This window comes from Chinchilla lanigera, unplaced genomic scaffold, assembly GCF_000276665.1.
Source record: "Chinchilla lanigera isolate Chin_1 unplaced genomic scaffold, ChiLan1.0 scaffold00024, whole genome shotgun sequence".
Classification (NCBI taxonomy): Eukaryota; Metazoa; Chordata; class Mammalia; order Rodentia; family Chinchillidae; genus Chinchilla; species Chinchilla lanigera.
In genome coordinates, this window is record NW_004955425.1 from 8,546,374 (window position 1) to 8,566,331 (window position 19,958).

At 34.4% G+C, this 19,958-nt stretch overlaps 1 protein-coding gene across 1 annotated transcript in view; it reads right to left on the minus strand.

Annotated features, from left to right (window-relative positions):
• The window catches only part of Pcdh15 (protocadherin-related 15), a 759,655-nt gene that overhangs the window by 102,851 nt on the left and 636,846 nt on the right, over positions 1–19,958 (minus strand). Inside the window, exons 25-26 of the mRNA XM_013514752.1 lie at positions 6,306–6,415; positions 3,980–4,120 (exon numbers count right to left, since the gene is read on the minus strand). Coding sequence (XP_013370206.1) covers positions 3,980–4,120; positions 6,306–6,415 — 251 coding nt within the window. The remainder of the gene's footprint in view (positions 1–3,979; positions 4,121–6,305; positions 6,416–19,958) is intronic.

A 19,958-nucleotide genomic window follows, 5' to 3' on the forward strand; every position in this document is an offset into this window, starting at 1 on the left:
AAGTGGCACTGTCTGTGTGTCTGTCTTGCTTGAACAACCAGGGCTCTAGAGGGAATAGACTTGGATAAAGCAGCTCTGTATCTTTAAATCCAACTGCAGTGTCTGTATTAATCAAGACAATAAATGCTGTAATACCCAAATCTCTTGTAGGTCAGGAACCAATGATCAAGGGCATTCTGAGCCTGGAGTTCACTGACTAGGGCTGGGGTAATGTGATGTATCACATCTGTGTTCACTAGGATTACAATTTTTTGCAATTACTACTTTTATTTTTGCAGTGAATGAAAGAGCTATGATAGTAACAGAATTACTTAACCCTACTTATTTTTAAATTATTGAAGAATATGTTTTTTAAATGTCTTGCATTAGTTTGTATTTTTTCATCCCTCATTCATACATTCAATATTTGTATATCTATTATGTTACTCACTACTTCCATAGATGATGCACAAAACCTAAACGATAAAGCTAGTAATTAAGAAGAAAAATGTATCTCCAAGCCTAAATGAAAAAATCGAAAGCGTTTGGGTGAAAACTTGGTCACAAAGTTCAGCCTATAGCCTCCTCTAGTAAATACAGTTCTACTGGAGCACAGCCACACCCTTTGGGCTGTAAATCATCTCTCAACCTTTAAGTTATAATAAAATCTGTTGCATTTGCTGCAAAAGAGATCATATGGCTGCAAAACTTCAAAATACTTGTTTCTCGGGAATCCTATTTGGAGCAGGACAGTGAATCAACTCATGATTTTGAAAACAAATAAAGAAAAAGATTCCAACCTTGTTTTCATAGTGTCTTTCAGTGGGTGCAACCTCAGAGTAATGAAATATTTGATATGAGAAGTTTCTCTTTGTAGGAATAGTTTGGCTAATGAAAATGAAAAAACGAAGAAATGAAATGAAAAAAGGCTTTATGGACCTAGAACATGACTTTCAGTGGCTGCAAACATCACAAGAGAAAATCAAAGAGATGATGTCTAAAGGAGGATTGCTTTAGTATATATATATACAAAACAATCTGGATCTGATTTGGCCTCCAGGTATCATTATTGAGCTACTAGCAATAAAGAAGACAAATAAAAACATTAAATGATCCCTTCTCAATGCAGATATCAAAAATCAGGCTCTAATCCAGGCTGTTCTTGAACTCACTGTGTAGCCTAGGCTAGCCTAGGATTCTGCATGATCCTCCTGCTTCAGCCTCTCAAGTTCTAGGATTACAGGTATGAACAATGATACCTAGCATCTATTCTGGTTTCTTAAATAAATGAATGTCAAGGAGAATGAAGCATATTAGTAGGACAAAGCTACAGATTAAAAGTAAATTAAAAGATTTATTAACTAAGTACAATAATTGAATCCTTGTTAGAATTCTGATGAAAATAAATGTTTAATATTAATATTCACTGGATATATGTTAGCATTTAATAATATCTGTTAATTTGGATGAAAGTAATAATAAATTTTAATTAAAGTTTTAACAATCTTTAAGAAATATATGTCAAAATATTTAAAGAGAGGATGTTACGTCCTTGATCAGCTTCAGAATAACCAAGTATGGAATACCTGGAATTAGAGATCAGTCTATTTTCCAGGATGTGATAACCCTGAATTGGGTGGTTGACACATGCATGCGCATTGTAATATTTTCTGTAATATTTATGTTTACAATATTCCATACTTTGATTCCTAACGTTGGAAAAAATACATTACACAAAAAAAGTATTTAAAACATTAATCTTACACCCTTATGTATTCCTAAATTTGAACTTATAAAATGAGTCCTAAGATTTTTATTTGGATTAATTTGAATTTAAATATTAAATATGATTACATACAGTTGTAAAATATAGTTTGAAAATAATTTTATTAATAACTTCTTGGGAAGGGAATCAAAATAATAAATGCAACTTCTCACTTTTATTTCTGTTATTTATTTATGTGATATATGGAAGAACTAAAGGAATCAGGGCAGTAAGTTCTAAAGAAGAATCTTTAGATAATCAATAAATTAGCCTCAATTGACATAATTGTCTTGCTGTTTGCATAACTAACAGACTGAGGCTGAATTACAGGACAATAACAGTTATTAATAAATGAAATTGTTTCACTCACATGAGTTTGCATTTCAAACTTAAGAGGCAAAGGCCAGCCACTCAATGTTAACATTATTCAAAGCATCAGGAACTAAACAAACTAATAGGTTCTATGCCTCATGTATATCTGAAGGGATATATCATGAACTTATTAACAGGTTTTACCTGTACATGCACCCTAGAGAACTCAAAAGTATATATGTGTGCATTAATAGTTTAAATATCTGCATCTTAATTATACTAATAGGAATTAGTTATATTTCTATACAAGATTTTGTTATATCTCTATTTCTAAAAATCACAGTTATTTACTGAGAAATACTACTTCTTACAGTCTAAATATCTGTACAAAATTTACTCCTAAAGTTAATCTTCCTCATGTATTTGTATTTGTGATAAGGTACATTATGTGATTTAGAGCTACACTAACTTTTGTCTACTTGATTAACTGATTCAATTTACAAATTGAAGTGTACTCTATATTTATGAAAAATATAAATTCTTGCAATGTAAAGATATTAAAATAAAAAACTGGTGTGCTATTCTTAAACAATTTAATTACATGAGTAATGCATAATCACCATGGACAATCCCTTTTATTTCAATTATTCACTCTGTACAATTTTACAAGTGATTGGTTTGTATCTCTGCAAGCAACTGTACAGCCTTCTACAATAGTTCTGTAAAGTAGCATTTGCAATAAATAAAGATAGTCATCTACTTTCATGATCATCAATTCATGAGCTGGTACAAAAAATTCTATCTTGTATTTTTTGCCTTTTGCCCTTTCTCTCTTGTTAATGCTCTCGTTCTCTGTTCTTTCTTCCTCTGCTCTATTTTAAGTATGATGACTCCTCATGTTATGATATGATGTCCAGGGATCGTCCAAAGCACAGGTAAATGCTGCAAATACTGGTTTTCACTTTACAGTTGTGCCTTGATTCTATAGACAGTTAAGTTAAATGAGGTTTTCTTGGATCTGTTAGATTTTTAAAGGAATGCTGTGGTAATAAAGTCTGGATTATTTTAGGGCAAAAGAATATAATGCATATAAGTGAATAGCATTTATTCTCTTATTTGTGGTGCTCCTTAAAATCTGTGTCAGTTCCCTTCACAACTTTACCTTCACTTGCTTTTCTGCATGGATACAATATAATTCCAGGAAATGTTAAATGTGGGTTTGGTCTTCCACTCCCCTTTACAGACTGTCATTTTCTAATTACCAGTGAAATTTTTCTTCCTTGTCATTGTAAAATTAGGTACTAATTTTCTCTCGTAAAAAGTATGTGGGTTAAATGTGATACTACATATAAATTTCAATTATATAGTTTAGTCACTAATTTTAAGACAGTTTTTCTTCTGCTCTAAGAAAATAGTTCAGTACCAAAAGCCTTGCAGTTCATGTAATGTCTAAGATTCATATACACATTAATGTATATGTTTCAGATGCTTATCCAGGGTCTCCCAGTGAGATTAAGACTATCTTTTGTTATTTTACGTGCACAAATAATGATGGCATTTTAACAATATAGTCAATATAGTACACATACAGCATAAACAGCATGTTCTTGCTCTTCCATTTCAGGAATATGAAATCACACCCAGTATTGGTGCATACAAACTTTAAAAATGAACCTCTAGCTATTAACAATCATCACCTCTAGCTATTAACAATCTTGTTATGCTCTCCACAAAGATCTTTATTTTATATTTATTTATTTTTTTGTTAGCGCAAATCAAACCCATGACCTCACCCTTTCCAGGCAGGCACTGCACCACCAAGGTATATCTTCTTGCCTTTTATTTTAAGCATATATATTTCGTTTAAAAAATCAACACAAACTCCGTAAAATTCTTGTGAAAGTTTTAGGTATTAGAACTCACTTTTTGAAGGAACTCGGAGATTGGCGAGGACCACTTCCAGGGAATCTGCCTGGACTCGAAGTACATAGCTTGTCCTTGTCTCATAGTCCAGAGGGGCGTTTACATAGATAACGCCAGTGATGTTATTGATCCCAAACTTATCTAGAGTGGAAAATAAAAGTCTTGGTCATTTTCCTCACACTGTAAAGGAAATACTCCCATTACTAGTTGTTATAGCTTCAAAGATACTAAAAACACATACTTGTAGTGCACAAAAATGCTAAGCTAGTGGTCCCAACCCTTGAAGTTATCAACGTCGTGTTTTCCTCAATGCAGTTTTAAAACTGCAATTACTGTTTTGAGATTTTTCTTTAATATGAGTCGTTCTGGTCATTACATTTGGGAATCACTGTGTAATATTCTGGTTACCACGGGCACAAATAGTCTTCTACAAAGATGAAAGTTTTTTTAAAGAAATCCACTTAATTTTACTTAAAGCAATATTTCAAGATCTTACTGGATTACACGTTTTATAGCTTAATGCATAACCTGCAGATTGAATGATGTACTAAGAACACTTCAGAGAAGAAACTGGTAATTTAAAATATGTTTATCTTATAAAAACTACTTGTATTATGAATATCATAGTTATTTTGTCCTGATCTCTATGTTTATTTGTATACATAATTGTACATATGTAGAGATCTGTTTTCAGTGTTATATAATATGTATCCATATACATATCATACATAAAAGTATAGATACATAGTATATATTTATAATTCAAGACATTTTATATAAAATACCTACTCTATGATAATATGTACATGTTATAATATGCAAAATCATCATATCATTAATGATATATAATGTAAAATCATTATATAATATATACCTACTATATTTATACTACATGCATATTTTATAATAAATATGTACTCATATTTATGTTTCTATAATATGAACATATGTACTATATGTTATAGATATAAAAGCCAGGGCACATCAGTAAAGTTTATAATATCCCAACTCTTAAATTCTCCATATATTTCCATCATTTTATTTTTCTGTGTTTTTTTTTTCTGTACCGGGAATCGAACTCAGGACCTTGCATTTTCCAGGCAGGTGCCTGTGCCACTGAGCTACATTCCCAGCCCTCTCTGTGTTTTTTTTTTAAATCATCACTTAAATACTATATCTTTGCTGACTGGTTTATCATCCTCTCTCTCCTCTCATCGGACTGTTACATTTTAAAAATATAGAAATCTATTTTGCACATTTTTCTATCACTAATTAATACATATAGATGGCTAACAAATATTTGTTGGTTGAATTAATGGAGTAATGGAAAGTGAAACAATCACTGTGGGAAGAGTTGGTAGTAAACAGAGCCAGAGTGCTATCTTGAAAGAAAAGAATTGATGAAATTATAGAAGAAAATAGCTTTAGTCAGATGTTGGACATCCAAGTGGACAGGAAGTTCACCTACATTTAAGGAAGAGAAATAGTGGTACAATAGAAAAACAAAGAAAATAAGTTAAATATGATGTTGAAAATGTGTTGCATGCACAGTTATTTCGAGTACAGTCGGTCATTCCTGTGTTTGAGAAAGGCTTTTGTAATTTCCTTGATAACTGCAGATCAGTATTCACACTTATTACTATTTATTATTACTGCATTAATTATATATTCACTATTTACTACTTATAACATGCCAGGTTATCTAGTGTACCAAGAGGGAAGATAATGGACAACTAATGGGTATCTATTACTTGAAACAAAGAATCAATGAACTGGAATTATGAACTTATTCCCAGACACTAATAAATGATGGTCTTTCTGAAAGTGATGCATCAGTAAGACTCAGATCACCTGCTTAGCTATGAGTTTCGGCTTTATAACTACATTTGACTGCTTGAGCAATCATATTACAGAATGCGTGACTTTTAACAGAGATGTGGCTCTTGGAGCATTCCCATTTATATATGATGTTAAAATTTCTTTAGGATTAGTACAGTATGAAGTCAAGATTTGTGGATGGTATAGGAAGTATGGGGAGATTACTCTAGGTAATAGTTATTACCCAAAGCTTAAAATATCATGCATTCATTTTAAAGAAATATTACTACAATTTCACTGATACAGGAAACTGTAGCCTTCTATAATTAGATATTTAGTATTTCTTAAGGAGAAGAAACAATTTTTATTAACAGAACTAGATTATTAATAAATTACTAATTATATTTAATTGCAATCAGTTTCATTAAAAATAAAGTACACAATAAAATATAAGATTAATCTTATTCGGAGTTTATTTACAGTGAAAAAACCCTGAAAATCTACTCACCTTCTTCATTTCCTGAAACAATGGAATATACAATGCTCTGATTGATAGCGGCAGCAGAAATTACACCAACCACTGTGCCTTTGGTTGCAAGTTCACTTACTGGTGGAGGTCTGCAGGTTCAGAGAGAAAGTGATTTATTTATTTTAAGGCTGTTTTAATGGAAACTTTTCACTCAGAAAAAGCTTAGGAAGATAAAGGATTTTCAATATACTTTCTGCTCCTACATATACATAACTTGCTCCATTGACAACACATCCAATTACAGTGAGAATTCTGTAAGAATGAATGAACTCCATTGACATGCAATAATCACCTCAGGCGTATAATTTACAGTAGAGCTCACTTTTGGGGGTTGCACATCATAGAGGCTTGGCCAAATGTTAAGGGTTCACCATTGTAGTCTCAAACAAAGTGTTTCCACTACCCTAAAAGTTTTTGTGTACTCCATTTCTTCATTCCTCACCATGAATATCACCAACTTTGTGCTGTGATTATAGTTTGACCTTTTCCAAAAGTCATACAGTTGGAACCATGTAGTATGCTGCCTTCTCAGATGGCCTTCTTTCCCTTAGTAATACTAACAGAAAATTTCTCCATGTCTATCATGGCTTTACACCTAATTTGTTTTAATGCTGGACAGTATTCCTTTGTCTGGATGTACTACCATTTATTTTCATGAAGAAAGACTTATAGGTTGCATCTGAGTTTTGAAATTTTGAATACTGTTGCAACAAATATTCATGCTTAGTTTTTTGTGTGACCATGAATTTTCAACTTCTTTGGGTAAACTATAAGGATGATGATTGGTAGAGCCTGTTGTTCCTTATTCTTTCCAGTACTTGATGTTATTATTTATCTGAATTTTGGCCATTCTAACAGATGTGTAGAAGGCATTTATTTATTTTTATAAAGATGTAAACTAAATAATAGAATTGCACAGGACTTTATGTGTATGTGTGTTTAAACGATAGTAGTATCTCAGGATTTAAAAGGAATTCCATGCTTAAATTTCCTTTCTAACAAACTTCAAAACAAGTTTCAAAATTACGCATGTAGTCTTGGTAGAATGTCTTGTCATCTATAGTATTTTTAATTAAAATGGAGCATAGTATTAGACTATCATCTGACACATTACATAAAAAATTCTATTCATTTTTTTCCACTGTACCTTCTAGACTGAAATAGAGGATACCATTTGATAACCTCACTTAGCACAACAAAACATTGCTCTTATGTTCTTTATTGAGTATATTTAAGTAAATGGGACCAATATATATTTTTCTGGTCTTATACCTGTCCTATAAAGTTCTAAATGTCCTATAAAGCTCTACATGTATCAAAAGTATTTGCATGAATGTCATAAAAAAATCCACAATACCTTTCAACTCACTATGTTTTACTCTATTATGTCCCTAGTATGATGATATCTACCTGACCTCCAATGTACATTTTCAGTAATACGTTATTTATTTTCTAAATGGTAGTTTTATTCTATATTGTTTTTCATAACTAGAATACCATAAATTTATCTTCACAAATTTATACCAAGTGATCAGTGTTTTATAATTCACAGGTAATTATGTCATCCATCTGCAAAAGACAGAAAAATATAAAATAAAAATCCTAGTAACATTTTTGGATCATTTTTAATGTACTCACCATAACTGGTTTGATTTCTATGAACTTTTTCTCTGGTCTGCCCTATAAGAAAATGCTACTGAAAATTCTTCTACGTGGTCCTCTGTCTTCAACACTTAACTCTTTGTCATGTGATTCCTCATTTCCCTCTCCATCCTTTAAGTTATTCTAGTGTACATTATATTTGCAGTTGAATTTTGCTTCAATTAAGCCTTCAGTAAAAGTCTTCTGTAACACATTCTGAACTTAGAAATAGTCTAGAAAATTAATTATGCAAGAACCTCTATAAACCTCTTGTGCAAATTGCTTAGTCTTTGTGCATGACTAAACTCCCTAAATGCAAATCAATCTACTTTAAACACACTTCAGTAAGTAATGTTAGTCTATATATTCATTGCACATTGAATAACTATTCCTTGGTAAAGCATAATAATCAATCTATGTAATTTAAAAAATTATACGGAAGATTTTTATTTTAGTAACATACATATTTTTTACTCATTTACTCTCCTTCAGTTTCCTGCCTTTTCTGATAATACCCAAACATTGATATAGATAATCATGGCTCTGCCGTTGTCAATCTAAGTAGTTTACTTAGCATTGCCCCAATTCTATGGATACTGTGTATGAATAAACCCATTATCTATCTCTGATCCATCAGGGCTACTGACTCCTATGATCATTGTTCATGTGTGGTATACGTCATTTGTAAAGCCTATGAAATTCATATACAGAAATTATATTTTGACTGTTAGAAAAAAGAGTACTCTTTATTTGCCACATTTAAGTGTTGGGAAACTAGAGAATATTTGATGATAATAATACCAACACACATGAAAGAACTAGAACATATTGTACACAATTTTACTAATGTTGCAAATACAAATATACTTGATGGTTAGCAAGTTCATTTTATTGACTGAAACAATAATTTCCATTTTATTTCTCTTTGATACAATTTCTACCATTTCCAACTATATGCTCCCATTAATTAAAAAACAGGAAAACCTTGTTTAGGTTAGGAAATAATCTAGTTGCTTAGGTAGATACTTCTAAAGTAAAATGTTATAATGCAATTACATTCCACAAGCCTTTTATCTAAACTTTGTTATATGTTGTTTTGTGCAATTGGGATACCTTTAGTATCTTCAAATCTTAAATGACATTAATCTATGATTAAAAGGAAGGCATTTATAAAAGTGACAGGAGGGTGGTTTTGAAGGACTGGTTTTATAATAAATTTGTGATAAATTAGCTCATAAAGATACATTAAGATTACTATTTGTTTTCATCACATTGTTTAATGATTGGCCTTGTCTACAACACAATCATTAACTCTGGATAGGATTAACTTTCCAGATGTATGTAGATAGGGCAGGACAGACAGTCTCTAAACCATACCTTAACTATCCTGCCCTCTGACTATTCCTACCTTTGTGTATGCTTCTCTTATATGAAGAATGTATATTCTTCACTAAAAGAAGTTTTAATTAATGAAAAGAATATGGAGGCTGGGGATTTAGTTCAGCGGTACAGTGCCTGCCTGGGAAGAGCGAGGTTGTGAGTTCGATTCCCAGTACTGGAAAAATAAAAATTAAAAAAAAGAATATGATTCAGTGATTATGATGAATAAGTGATAATTCAAACCTTCATTCTCACTAGCAGGCTCTATTGACTATATTCCCGGATAGCCTTAACAGTGATAGCTGCCTGTAGAGTAGTCTATGTGGACAGAAGGGAGGTGAGGACTGACAGACAGCCAGCAAAGACCTGAAGCTACTTATGCAGCACCTCATACATCACTGAGTCCTCACAAAAATTTCTTGTGCTCAGAAGTAGACCCTTTCCCTGAACCTCAGATGAGACTTTGTCCCTGGCCTCTGTCCTTTCCTTAAGCCTTGTATGAGACCATGAAGCAGAGGACACAGCTAATCCATGACTGAGATCCTGGCCTACAGAACCTTCCAATAAGTGTGTTGTTCTAACCTATTAAATTTATGGTCACATGGCCGAACTGTAATCAATTTATGTGATACTACAATGATAAGCTGGTATTTCACAACAGATCCAGTTACTTACTGTTACTAAAAAATTGAAAGTAAGTAAATGTGCCAGGTGCAGTGACGCATGGCTGCAGTCTTAAGATACTTGATAGACTGAGGCATGAGAATCGTTAATCGGAGTCCAATCAGCAACTTTGTGAGTCCTTGTTTCAAAACAAATTCTATATATATACAAGGTATATTAAAAACATGGTGCATACTTACATTTATCACTAAATACTAAAATTTTATCACAGTGAAAGAAATTGCCATTAACCTCCCTCAAGTACTCTCCCACAAGTCCAGCACTCCTACCCCATTGTTGTTGCCATTTTCTGAATCAGTTCAAGTCCTCTTCTGTGAGTCTATTTATGAAGTGTTAATAAATACAGTGAATACGGCTGCCAAGCGCCATTCAGTGGAAACCAGGCCTGTAAATGTATTATAGTGTCCACTCATCCATGGTGTTCACTGGGTCTGGATCTGTGAGAATTCTGACTCTTGGCTAAAGTCAACATGACCATCAATGGTAAACATTTTGATTCAATTTAAGACATCAAGGTAGCTACAATAGTGTAATTAAAGATACCCACAACAGCAAACTTCCAGAATTGCTTTAGAAAGTGGCAAGGTTAATTTCACAAGCATGTTCAAAGGAAGCAGGAGTATTTTTGGAGAGGTGGTTAATGGCAATGTGTCCATTATTGTAATCTCTTTTTTTAAATTTAGATAGTCACTGTGTATTTCAACCTTACCTCATATACCTGTATATACTAAAAAAGACTGGGAATGTAGCTCAGTGCCAGACCTTGGTTTCCGTCGCTAGTACCACAAATAAAACAAAAGTGTTGCAATGGTTTATATCTAGATTTTCCCTAAAGCCTCACATGCTCACATGTGGGGCTTCTGGGAGGTGACAGGATCATGGTATGTGATATTCATTAGTGGATCATCCACAGATGAGTTTATAGCTAAATGTGAATTGAGAAGTAAAGCCTGGAAGCATCTATCTCCTTCCCTGATCCTTAGTCCCTCTCTCCACTTTCCACCAACATGCCATGGGCTGTTTCTCCTCTGCCATGCTGCCCTGCCTTGGAGCCAGCCAATTGTGCACTGAAATCTCTACAAACTCTGAATGAAAATAAACATCTCTGACATTAATTTGTGGGCATCAGTATTTTGTCTCAGCCACAGGAAAGTAACTAAAGACAAAAATTTGGGGGGCTAAGCTATCTGTACTTTTGGTATCTAGGACAAGACCACTTCTCATGAGTTTGGCAGGGCCCCGTGAGAAGTTACACCGCTCAGGGAGCTGATGCACATAGTAATTTGACCTTCACTTGAGAAAATATAGACAGTTTCTTCTTCCTCCACCTGCAGCCACCAAGGCATGGTGTTCTGCTGTGGTTTAGGTATTAGTCCTGTCCCAGATTCTACTCTGCCATTGAACTTTCCATGAACCTATTCATATACTGATTGTATAAATAAAGGCCCTGCAGGTGCTGGGCAGTTCCTTTCTCCCATGAGGAGAGAGCCACCTGACCTCAGCTTTTGTATAACGATTCCTCTCTTCTTTATCTCTCGCCATCCTCCCTCCGAAGTTTCAAGTGCTGTACTGGACCCAGCAAATGTGTTAGTTGTACTCTGAGATAAGTTTCAAAAATTGAATTTCTTTTCATAAGAAATAAACATTTTCTTTAACTATTTTGCCATATGTGATAAATTAGCTTTTATTATTTAGAAAACCTATTACTTAGTCTTTATAAAATTCATAAATGTGAAGGCTACAGCTGATATACTTTTAGACTTAACAGTAGGAAAATGTTATATTTTATTTCAAGGATTAAAAACATCTAGGTATAGTGGTACATGCCTGTTATCTAAGCACTTGTGACACCAAGGCAGGAATATTGCTGAGTTCAAGACCAGCCTGAATGACATAGTGAAACCCACCTCAAAAACAAACAAACAAACAAATAAACAAGTATATATATGTGTGTGTGTGTGTGTATGTGCATAAAACATTTTGTGTTCATTTTTACCATCTTGCCTGTACAGCTAGAATAGGCAATAATTAATATGGGAAAATTCAACTGCCATAGTTTAAGATGGAATTTAAATCCTAGGCATATCACGAAAAGCATTTAAAACTCTATTTGTTATTGAATGTTTAAAAGGGATTTATTTCTAGACAACCAAAAAATGTACTCATTAACCTTTGTCTCAATTGTTCCAGAATACTTTTTTTGATCAGCATCAAAACATAGTATAAAAATGTAGTTTTCTCCTGGCTAGAACAAAATGGACATTCATGATAATGAGCATTAGATTACAAAATTTAATTACAAAATTCTTTCCTATTTATTGCCAGATGGGACTTATTTTATTATTACTTTATGCCCTAAAAACCATCACTTATGTTACTGGGAAATTTTCTCTCATTATTCAGCCCCTGGTAAGCACTGTTCTACGCTGTTTGTATGAGCTGAACTTCTTAGGTGATACATATATGTGAGATCATGCAGCAGTTTTCTTTGTGTCAGGCTTATTTCACGTAGCATGATGTCTTCCAGTTTTATCCTTGTTCATGAAAATGAGAGTATTCCTTTCTTTAGGGATGAATAGAATTCCACTGTATAGCCTACATTTTTTTGCACTTACTCATTGATGGCACACTGACTGCATATCTTATCTATGGAGTGCACATTACGGTGCACATTTTATCTAATACACTGCAGTGAAGGTACAGCACAAGGAGATCAACACATAGAGTGGACGTTTAAATTAAAACAATAAAAACATTATAGTAAAAGACTCATCACTAAGAAAGAGAGAATAAGTGTAAAGCAAAGGAGAATATTTTGAGGGGGATTAATAGGAGAATGTCTTCTACTGTAATAAAATTTTTAATTTAAATATGCCCCACATCTTTTGATCACACCCTGCTCATCAAATACAGCAATTCCTGTCAATTGAAAACATCTGTGTGTCCTCATACACCCTATATACTGCATCTGGCACTGTGTGACTTCTGACATTTCCCTAAAATGAAAATGACCATTAAAGGTAAATGTTTCAGGACATGGAGGCAGCCACACTGGCACAACTACACATACTCCCAAAAAAGCATTTCCAGAAATGCTTCAGAAAGTGGCAAAAATCATGAGATAATGTGTTAAAAGCAAGGGGAAATATTTTGAGGGGGACTAATGACAAGGTTCAGAGATACTCAACCTAGGATCAAAGACACTCAAGCGAACAGATGGTCTTTCCCACCAGAGGGATGGCAAAGACAGGAAGCCCCCGTGAAAGGAGCCAGGGATAAGAGTTCCTGAGCTTTTAGCTCTCATGTCCCTCTATCAGCTACAATAGCTGTCTATCCTCTTTCTTTTCCATCATATTAACCCTGAATGGTCGTTTGGTATACTAAACTTCGCCTTTCTTTTAGTTCTTTGCTAGGATGGCGTTAGGATCACTGGGAGTCATGTCTTCAGCAGAGCAGTGGCATGACATGACATGGAGCGGCGATCTGTCCACCCCTGGTTGTAACAGAATCACGTGGCATGTACACCTGTTATACTACTTTTTAATCATTAGATATTAGTATTTATTTTTCTCCATGCTGCTTTGTGTCATGACATGACATTTTATTTTATTATATCGGTGACTATGATATTACATGGATGAAGCACAAACAGCAGCGTTTTAGTCAGAACGTTCTTGAACATAACTCCAAGCCTATTCTTTACAATCAATTATTGAAGAGAAAGTATGACCCAGAACAAAAACAAATTGCCTCATAGTTCATATGCAAAAAATACAGCATAATTTTCACCAAGAAGACCTAAGGTCTTATTTGTTCAAAATTTATAATTGTTTTCATAAATACAGGCAGCAATAAATTTATTTGAACTAAATACATTTCAACATATTTGAGCCATCCAAATAATGAGTCTATTAAAATAACATAATCTTCAGCATCCAAATGTTAGACCCAGTTGTACAGTATAAATATAGATGAAGCACTTATTGTACAGTTTAAAATCTACCTTTATTATTGGGTACAAGAAGTAACAATCAAAGTAAATGTTATACATGTTGCATAAAGCTCATTATTTTAATTCCAAGCAATTTAGGATATAAAAGTGTTTGTAAACAGATGCTATAAGATTTTACTGGGATTCAATCTGGCCTTTCTATGAAGAGACAAATCTAATTTACTTTGACATATTTGAAATCAATATATTTGCAAATCAGTACCAATTAAAGAGCTGTTTTTATAACTACAATGAGGAAATATAATAAAAATGAGAAGAAAAATAAATACCCACTAGAACTCATGTTACTCATAGCCTTGGAGTACATATCTACATATTTAAATATGAAAAATTGTTTTAAAAATGAAGCATGACAGAGACACCAGCTCTCCCAGAATTCTTAAGCTGAGTCACAGATTTTTAAAAAAAAATTTTTAAAGGTTCAAATGGTTAGACACAGCTTTCTGCATCTTTTCTAAAGAATATATACTATTAAGGGTTTTACTTGTATCAAATCCACTCATACATATTTTAAAGCACTAAGAGCAGTAGCCAAATAACTTTACAAATGATTTAAAAGGTAAAAATGTAACCTGATTGTTTGTATATATGTATATTTATTTATTGTTCTCATGTCTTATTCATCTCTCAAATTTTAACTCTCAAATCTGCTGAAGAAATTTACTGAATTTTCACATTTCAAAACAGTCTTAAAAAGTCTAGACCTTTATAGACCTTCAAGGTCAGGCTCGGAAATAGCATTTGTAGCATGTTCTCATATGATAATTGAAAATCACACCATACTTGTTGGGTTTGGGAGTAATTGTAGCTTAAAGTCTTAGGCTCAAAAAGCTCAGAGACAACATGTGAAGTCACATGGTTTAGTCTTCTGAGAACAGAAAGCTTCCTGAAGAAACTCAGTCACCCTAGCAAATCTCAGCAACCACCCCAATCACCAGCTAAATGTGTATTGACTAAGATATCCTGAAAGTTTCCTTAGGTTAAGGTAATTTCAGGTACTTTTCTTCTGGGTGCCAGTCCCTTAACTTCCTTTTATTAGAGTCTTTGGAAAGCTTGCAACTGTAAGTTCTTTCTCTGTCTTTCCAAAAAGCTTGTCAAGTTTACACTTTAAGAATGGTTTAGTCAAAGTCCTTAGTGTCTTCTCTTTGAAATGTTATCAGGGAAGACATCTATCTACCCTTGCCATCTACCACTATCTCCTGGTTTTTCTGAGAAAGTCCTAACTGGTGGGTTCTTTGCTCCAGTTGAAACACTACCTACTTTCATGAGGATTAGTAGGCATTTGTCTTTTCATGAGATTAGACTAATTAACAAATAGCAGTGATGGCCTTTAATCCTCTTACGGCAGCTCTAGACAACTCCCTAGTGATTAGGGCCTAGCCCTTTGTTTCAGCAGAGTTGAGTTCAGACTGAGTTCTGGCCTCTCTCCCTTTTTGCAGCAGCCTTGCATAAACTCTTCCTTCCAGCTCATATATTGAACAATAAATCTACATTAAAATAGGACCCAACTTTATCCATCAAATGTGCTCTATGCATATGGCTTTGTTTGATATTAATAGTGTTCAGATTGAGGCATAAGTGAACACAGGTGAGACCAGAAGAAATGGTGTCTGCTAAAAAATGTATACATCAGGAAAAGAAATATTTCTATAAATATTTTAATAGTAAATTTATTGAGACATCATGAGATTAATACAAGTTACATTTGGCCTCTACAATTACAAGAGGTGCTCAAAAAGTGGTGGCCATTAGCTTCCAGACATTTATTAGTACAGTGAACTGCTGAAGTGTGTATACATTATTTTAGGCGGACTCTGTACTAGTCAGCCAACACACGGAATCAGAGAAATGAGTAACTATCATGTGAAGGCATTAAATATGGAAGAACATTTATATAACATGTAAGAAAATTCTGTATCAAATGACTCCATTCATAAATATCATGCCAATAGGATACCAAGAAATTACACCTACCATGACTCAAGTAGTGTACTTAGAAATATCTATGATTATTTGCCTCGATATTATGGAGCCACAGAACACAGAGCAGAATGAAGAATATAAATGACTGCTACAGCCTTACACCCGCAGCCTGCTTCAGAAAGTGCTGGCTTCAATTCTTCATTCACATCCAGCACAAAGCTAAGTAGGCCTTTGATAGGATAATTTGTATATGTTGTCAGGGTAAGTAAGTTTTTGATAGGGCAACTGTCCCAATGGTCTTATTTGCATGGGAGAGAAGCAGAGATACAGGAAGCAGAGACATGAAAGAGGCCAGCCAGTCACCTGGGGCTGCTGTGAACCTGTCACTGGTCTGCTCTCACTCTGCTTCTCCTCTCAATAGATGTAAATCCCTGCTACCCTTTCTGAGTGCCTTGTCCAACTCTTCATTCTGGACACCAAGGAGAGGAAGAAATTGGTCTGTATTAGAAGATGATCCTCTGCCTTGGTGATGGCAGCAGTTTCTGGCCAAGGTGAGCACATTCCTTGTTCCTTGTTCCCACCAGGGTACACTTTGATATGCTAGTGGGGAGGGGCTCATGGTTCTCTAAATCCCTCCTCCTCCTACATCCTTCTTCTGTGCTGGAACTTCACTCCCTAACTTGCGGCGCCAGTCCCCACCTCCCTGTATTAGGTTTGATTCCTCACCTGACTGAGGTGGGCCAGGTGGCTAAAGTTGTCAACCTGTCATTTTTGAGTAACTGTCTTTGTGCTCGTTTTTTTCCCACCACAAACTCTTTAAAAACCTTCGTAACACTATGGGGCTCAGAAGTTACAGAGTATGAGCTTCACTGAGCCAGGCTGGTCAAATAAAAGGCTGCTAATGCCTCTCTGTGAGCGCACGCTTGGTCCCTATGTCATCGGAAAATGTCTGGTATCCTGTTTTCCACAACACAGCACCTGCAAAGAGAATCTTTGGGACCCAAAAGTTGGTAACAATCTTAACTATACTGGACACTGTATGGATAGACTACTGTAAGATAAAAATTTAACCTCTCCCTTTAGAAATGTACTGTCTATGTAGCGAAACAAAGCATTTACATAATCACAATTCTGTTTTGACTTATGCATTGCTCCACATTAATGTAGCAATTTCTTTTTTTGTTTGTTTTTTGTTTTTTTGAGACAAGGTCTCAGTATATTTTAGGCTGGCTTTGAACACACTATGTAGCCCAGACTGGCCTTGAACTGCCGGGGATCCTCCTGTCTCAGCCTCTCAAGTGCTGGGATTACTGGCGTGTGCCACCACACCCACCTCAAATGCAGTAATTTCTTCTTTTCCTTATTTGCAATTGCCTAATATGGCTTTTTGTGTCAATTTTTATGTGTGTGTTTTATGTTTCAGGACATTGTTTAATGGCATAGAAATATGAGTGAATAGCTTCTCAAAAGTATTAGGAGATGAAATACATGACCTAATTACAAAGTATCAGGGCAGAGCAACCTCACCCACACCATCAACTATAAAGTGGTGATCAAAATGTCATGATTTTAAATCAACATTTCATATTTATGAAAATCTATCTATACAGAACAAGGAAGCACAGGGTTTCACACACACACACACACACACACACACACACACAAATGCCACTGTGTGTGTCTCTTCCCTGCTTGACAGCTCTCAGCATCCTCACATTTCCCTTAAGCAGTGAGCGAACTCTTCAGAGCGGCTCACTGAAATCCGTCTCTCCCTGCATCTCCAGACTCATCATCAGAGGACTCTAAATTCTGTGCTATTTTGTCTCAAACATATGTTTGCATTACTTACTAATAAGACAAAAATCAGTGTACATTATATGATTCACTTGAACCAAAATATCGCATAGATATGGTCCAGTGAAACAAGAATAAGATCTGTAAAACTACTGGTATTGAAAGACCTGCCCAAAATTCTAAAGAGTGGATGCAAAGCACATAACTGAAATTTGAGTTCCTTGTTGCTGGAAGTTTTGCTTCATTCTGAAATATGAAGGGTTAAACTAAGGACAGCTTTGATGTGAAGGAGAAATTCACCTCCAAGTGGGGACAGAGGGAGAGTAGGAAAGCTGCAGTGGAAGATGGTCAGGGTATTCTTTACAAGAGGTAAAGAGTCAAGATACATTATGTGTGAGGCAAGATTTTCATAGTGCCCTAAAAACCCAGAAAAGTTTCACTTCAGGTAAAGCCAACTCTTACACTGAACAAATTAAAATAAAAAACTTTAGTAATCAAGTGCTATTCTATGCATTGTGGGTTTGTTTTACATTAATAACACTGAAACAGCTTTTTTTCTTTTATATTCCCTACAGTCAGCACCAGTGTTTCTTCCCACTATTGTTCTGATTGATTAAATATCTTAAAATTCCCAAGTCCAAATTTATTTGATTTGTACACAAATGATAGTATTGTACTTGAATGTAAGATCATTTTAATTGTCTAGAATAGTTAAATGCTAACTAGAGCTTCTCATTTGCTACATTTTTTTTCTGTTGTGATGATGGTACCTGGCCACTGAGATTCCTTTTCTCCCACTGACCAAATCAGACGAAGCCATGTATTTTGGTAAACGGGAAAAGCACTTGTTCAAAGCAAGCTTGAAGAAGAGGGAGGGGTCTGTTTGCCTCAGACCACTGTCTCACAGTGCTCAGGGGTCAGGGGCTTTTAAAGAAAGGTGCAGAAGCGAAGTGGAGCACAGAGAGTTAGTGCAGATGCCCACACTTTCTTTGTGGCTGAAGCCATCTTCTACTCATTGTCCCTGCATGAGGAAAGGAAGTTGGGCTTCAGCCTCCTTGAGCGGGCATCTGTAAATCCTGTCACTTCTTTTTGGCTGAAGAGAGGAGCGGGTGTTGGTTATGTGCTCCAGTCAGAGAAAGTTTGAGAAGTTGCTGATCCGTCAAAGAAATCTGACTTTTAAAGTTGCATTTTTCAGTACCACTTACAATAACACTGTTTTGTGTCGGGGCATGCCTGCAATCCCAGCGCTCGAGAGGCCGAGACAGGAGGATCCTTGTGAGTTCGAGACCAGCCTGGCCTACAAAGTGAGCTCAAGGCCAGCCTGAACTACACAGGGAGACCCTTTCTCAAAAAGACAAAAACAGAGATTTAGCTCAGAAGATTTAGCTCAGAAGCACAGCTCCTGCCTAGCAAGTGCTAGGTCATTAGTTTGATTCAAAAAAACAACAAAAACAAAACAAAACAAAAAGGAAAACAAAACAAAAAAAGAGACAAAAACAAACAACAACAAAACATTGTTTTCACTTCTAATAGAATAATATATAAGAAATGCCTATCTCTGGATTAAAACAATATTTTCTTTATTTGCATAAAAAGATATGGACATTAACCTTTATTAATGTATTCAAATTTTACTTCTTAATATAAAAGCTCTGCCAATTAATTTTATACATATAAAGCATTTTTACAGGGCATTTATTACAAAATTAATTTATATAAATCAGTGAATTACTAATTTTAACTATAACACAGAAATAGAAGATTTTTTGTAATTAAAGGGCATTTGAAGTTTTGAAAATATCAAGATGACAATATATGTAATATTCTTATTTTGGGTTTGATATATTACATTTTATAATGTTAGAATTGTAAAACAGCTCAGTATTTTCTCTAGAGTTAGCAAAATATCAACTTGTTCAAGAAGTTAACAGAAATACTTTAGGAACATTTGACCTTTTTCTTTTTTATATATGCAAATACAAATTCAAATTTTTATTTTTATGGAAATTGCATTCTCATATGTAGGTGAAAATATGTAGATTTTAAAAAACAAATATGAACATGACATCAAAAATATAATCCTTATAATACAGGCTGATAAATTTCTGCTTTAAATGAATATTAAAGGTATGCTTATATACTTACACTTATATAGGTTGGAAGTGTCTTTGAAAAATTTGTAAATCATTTTATTAACT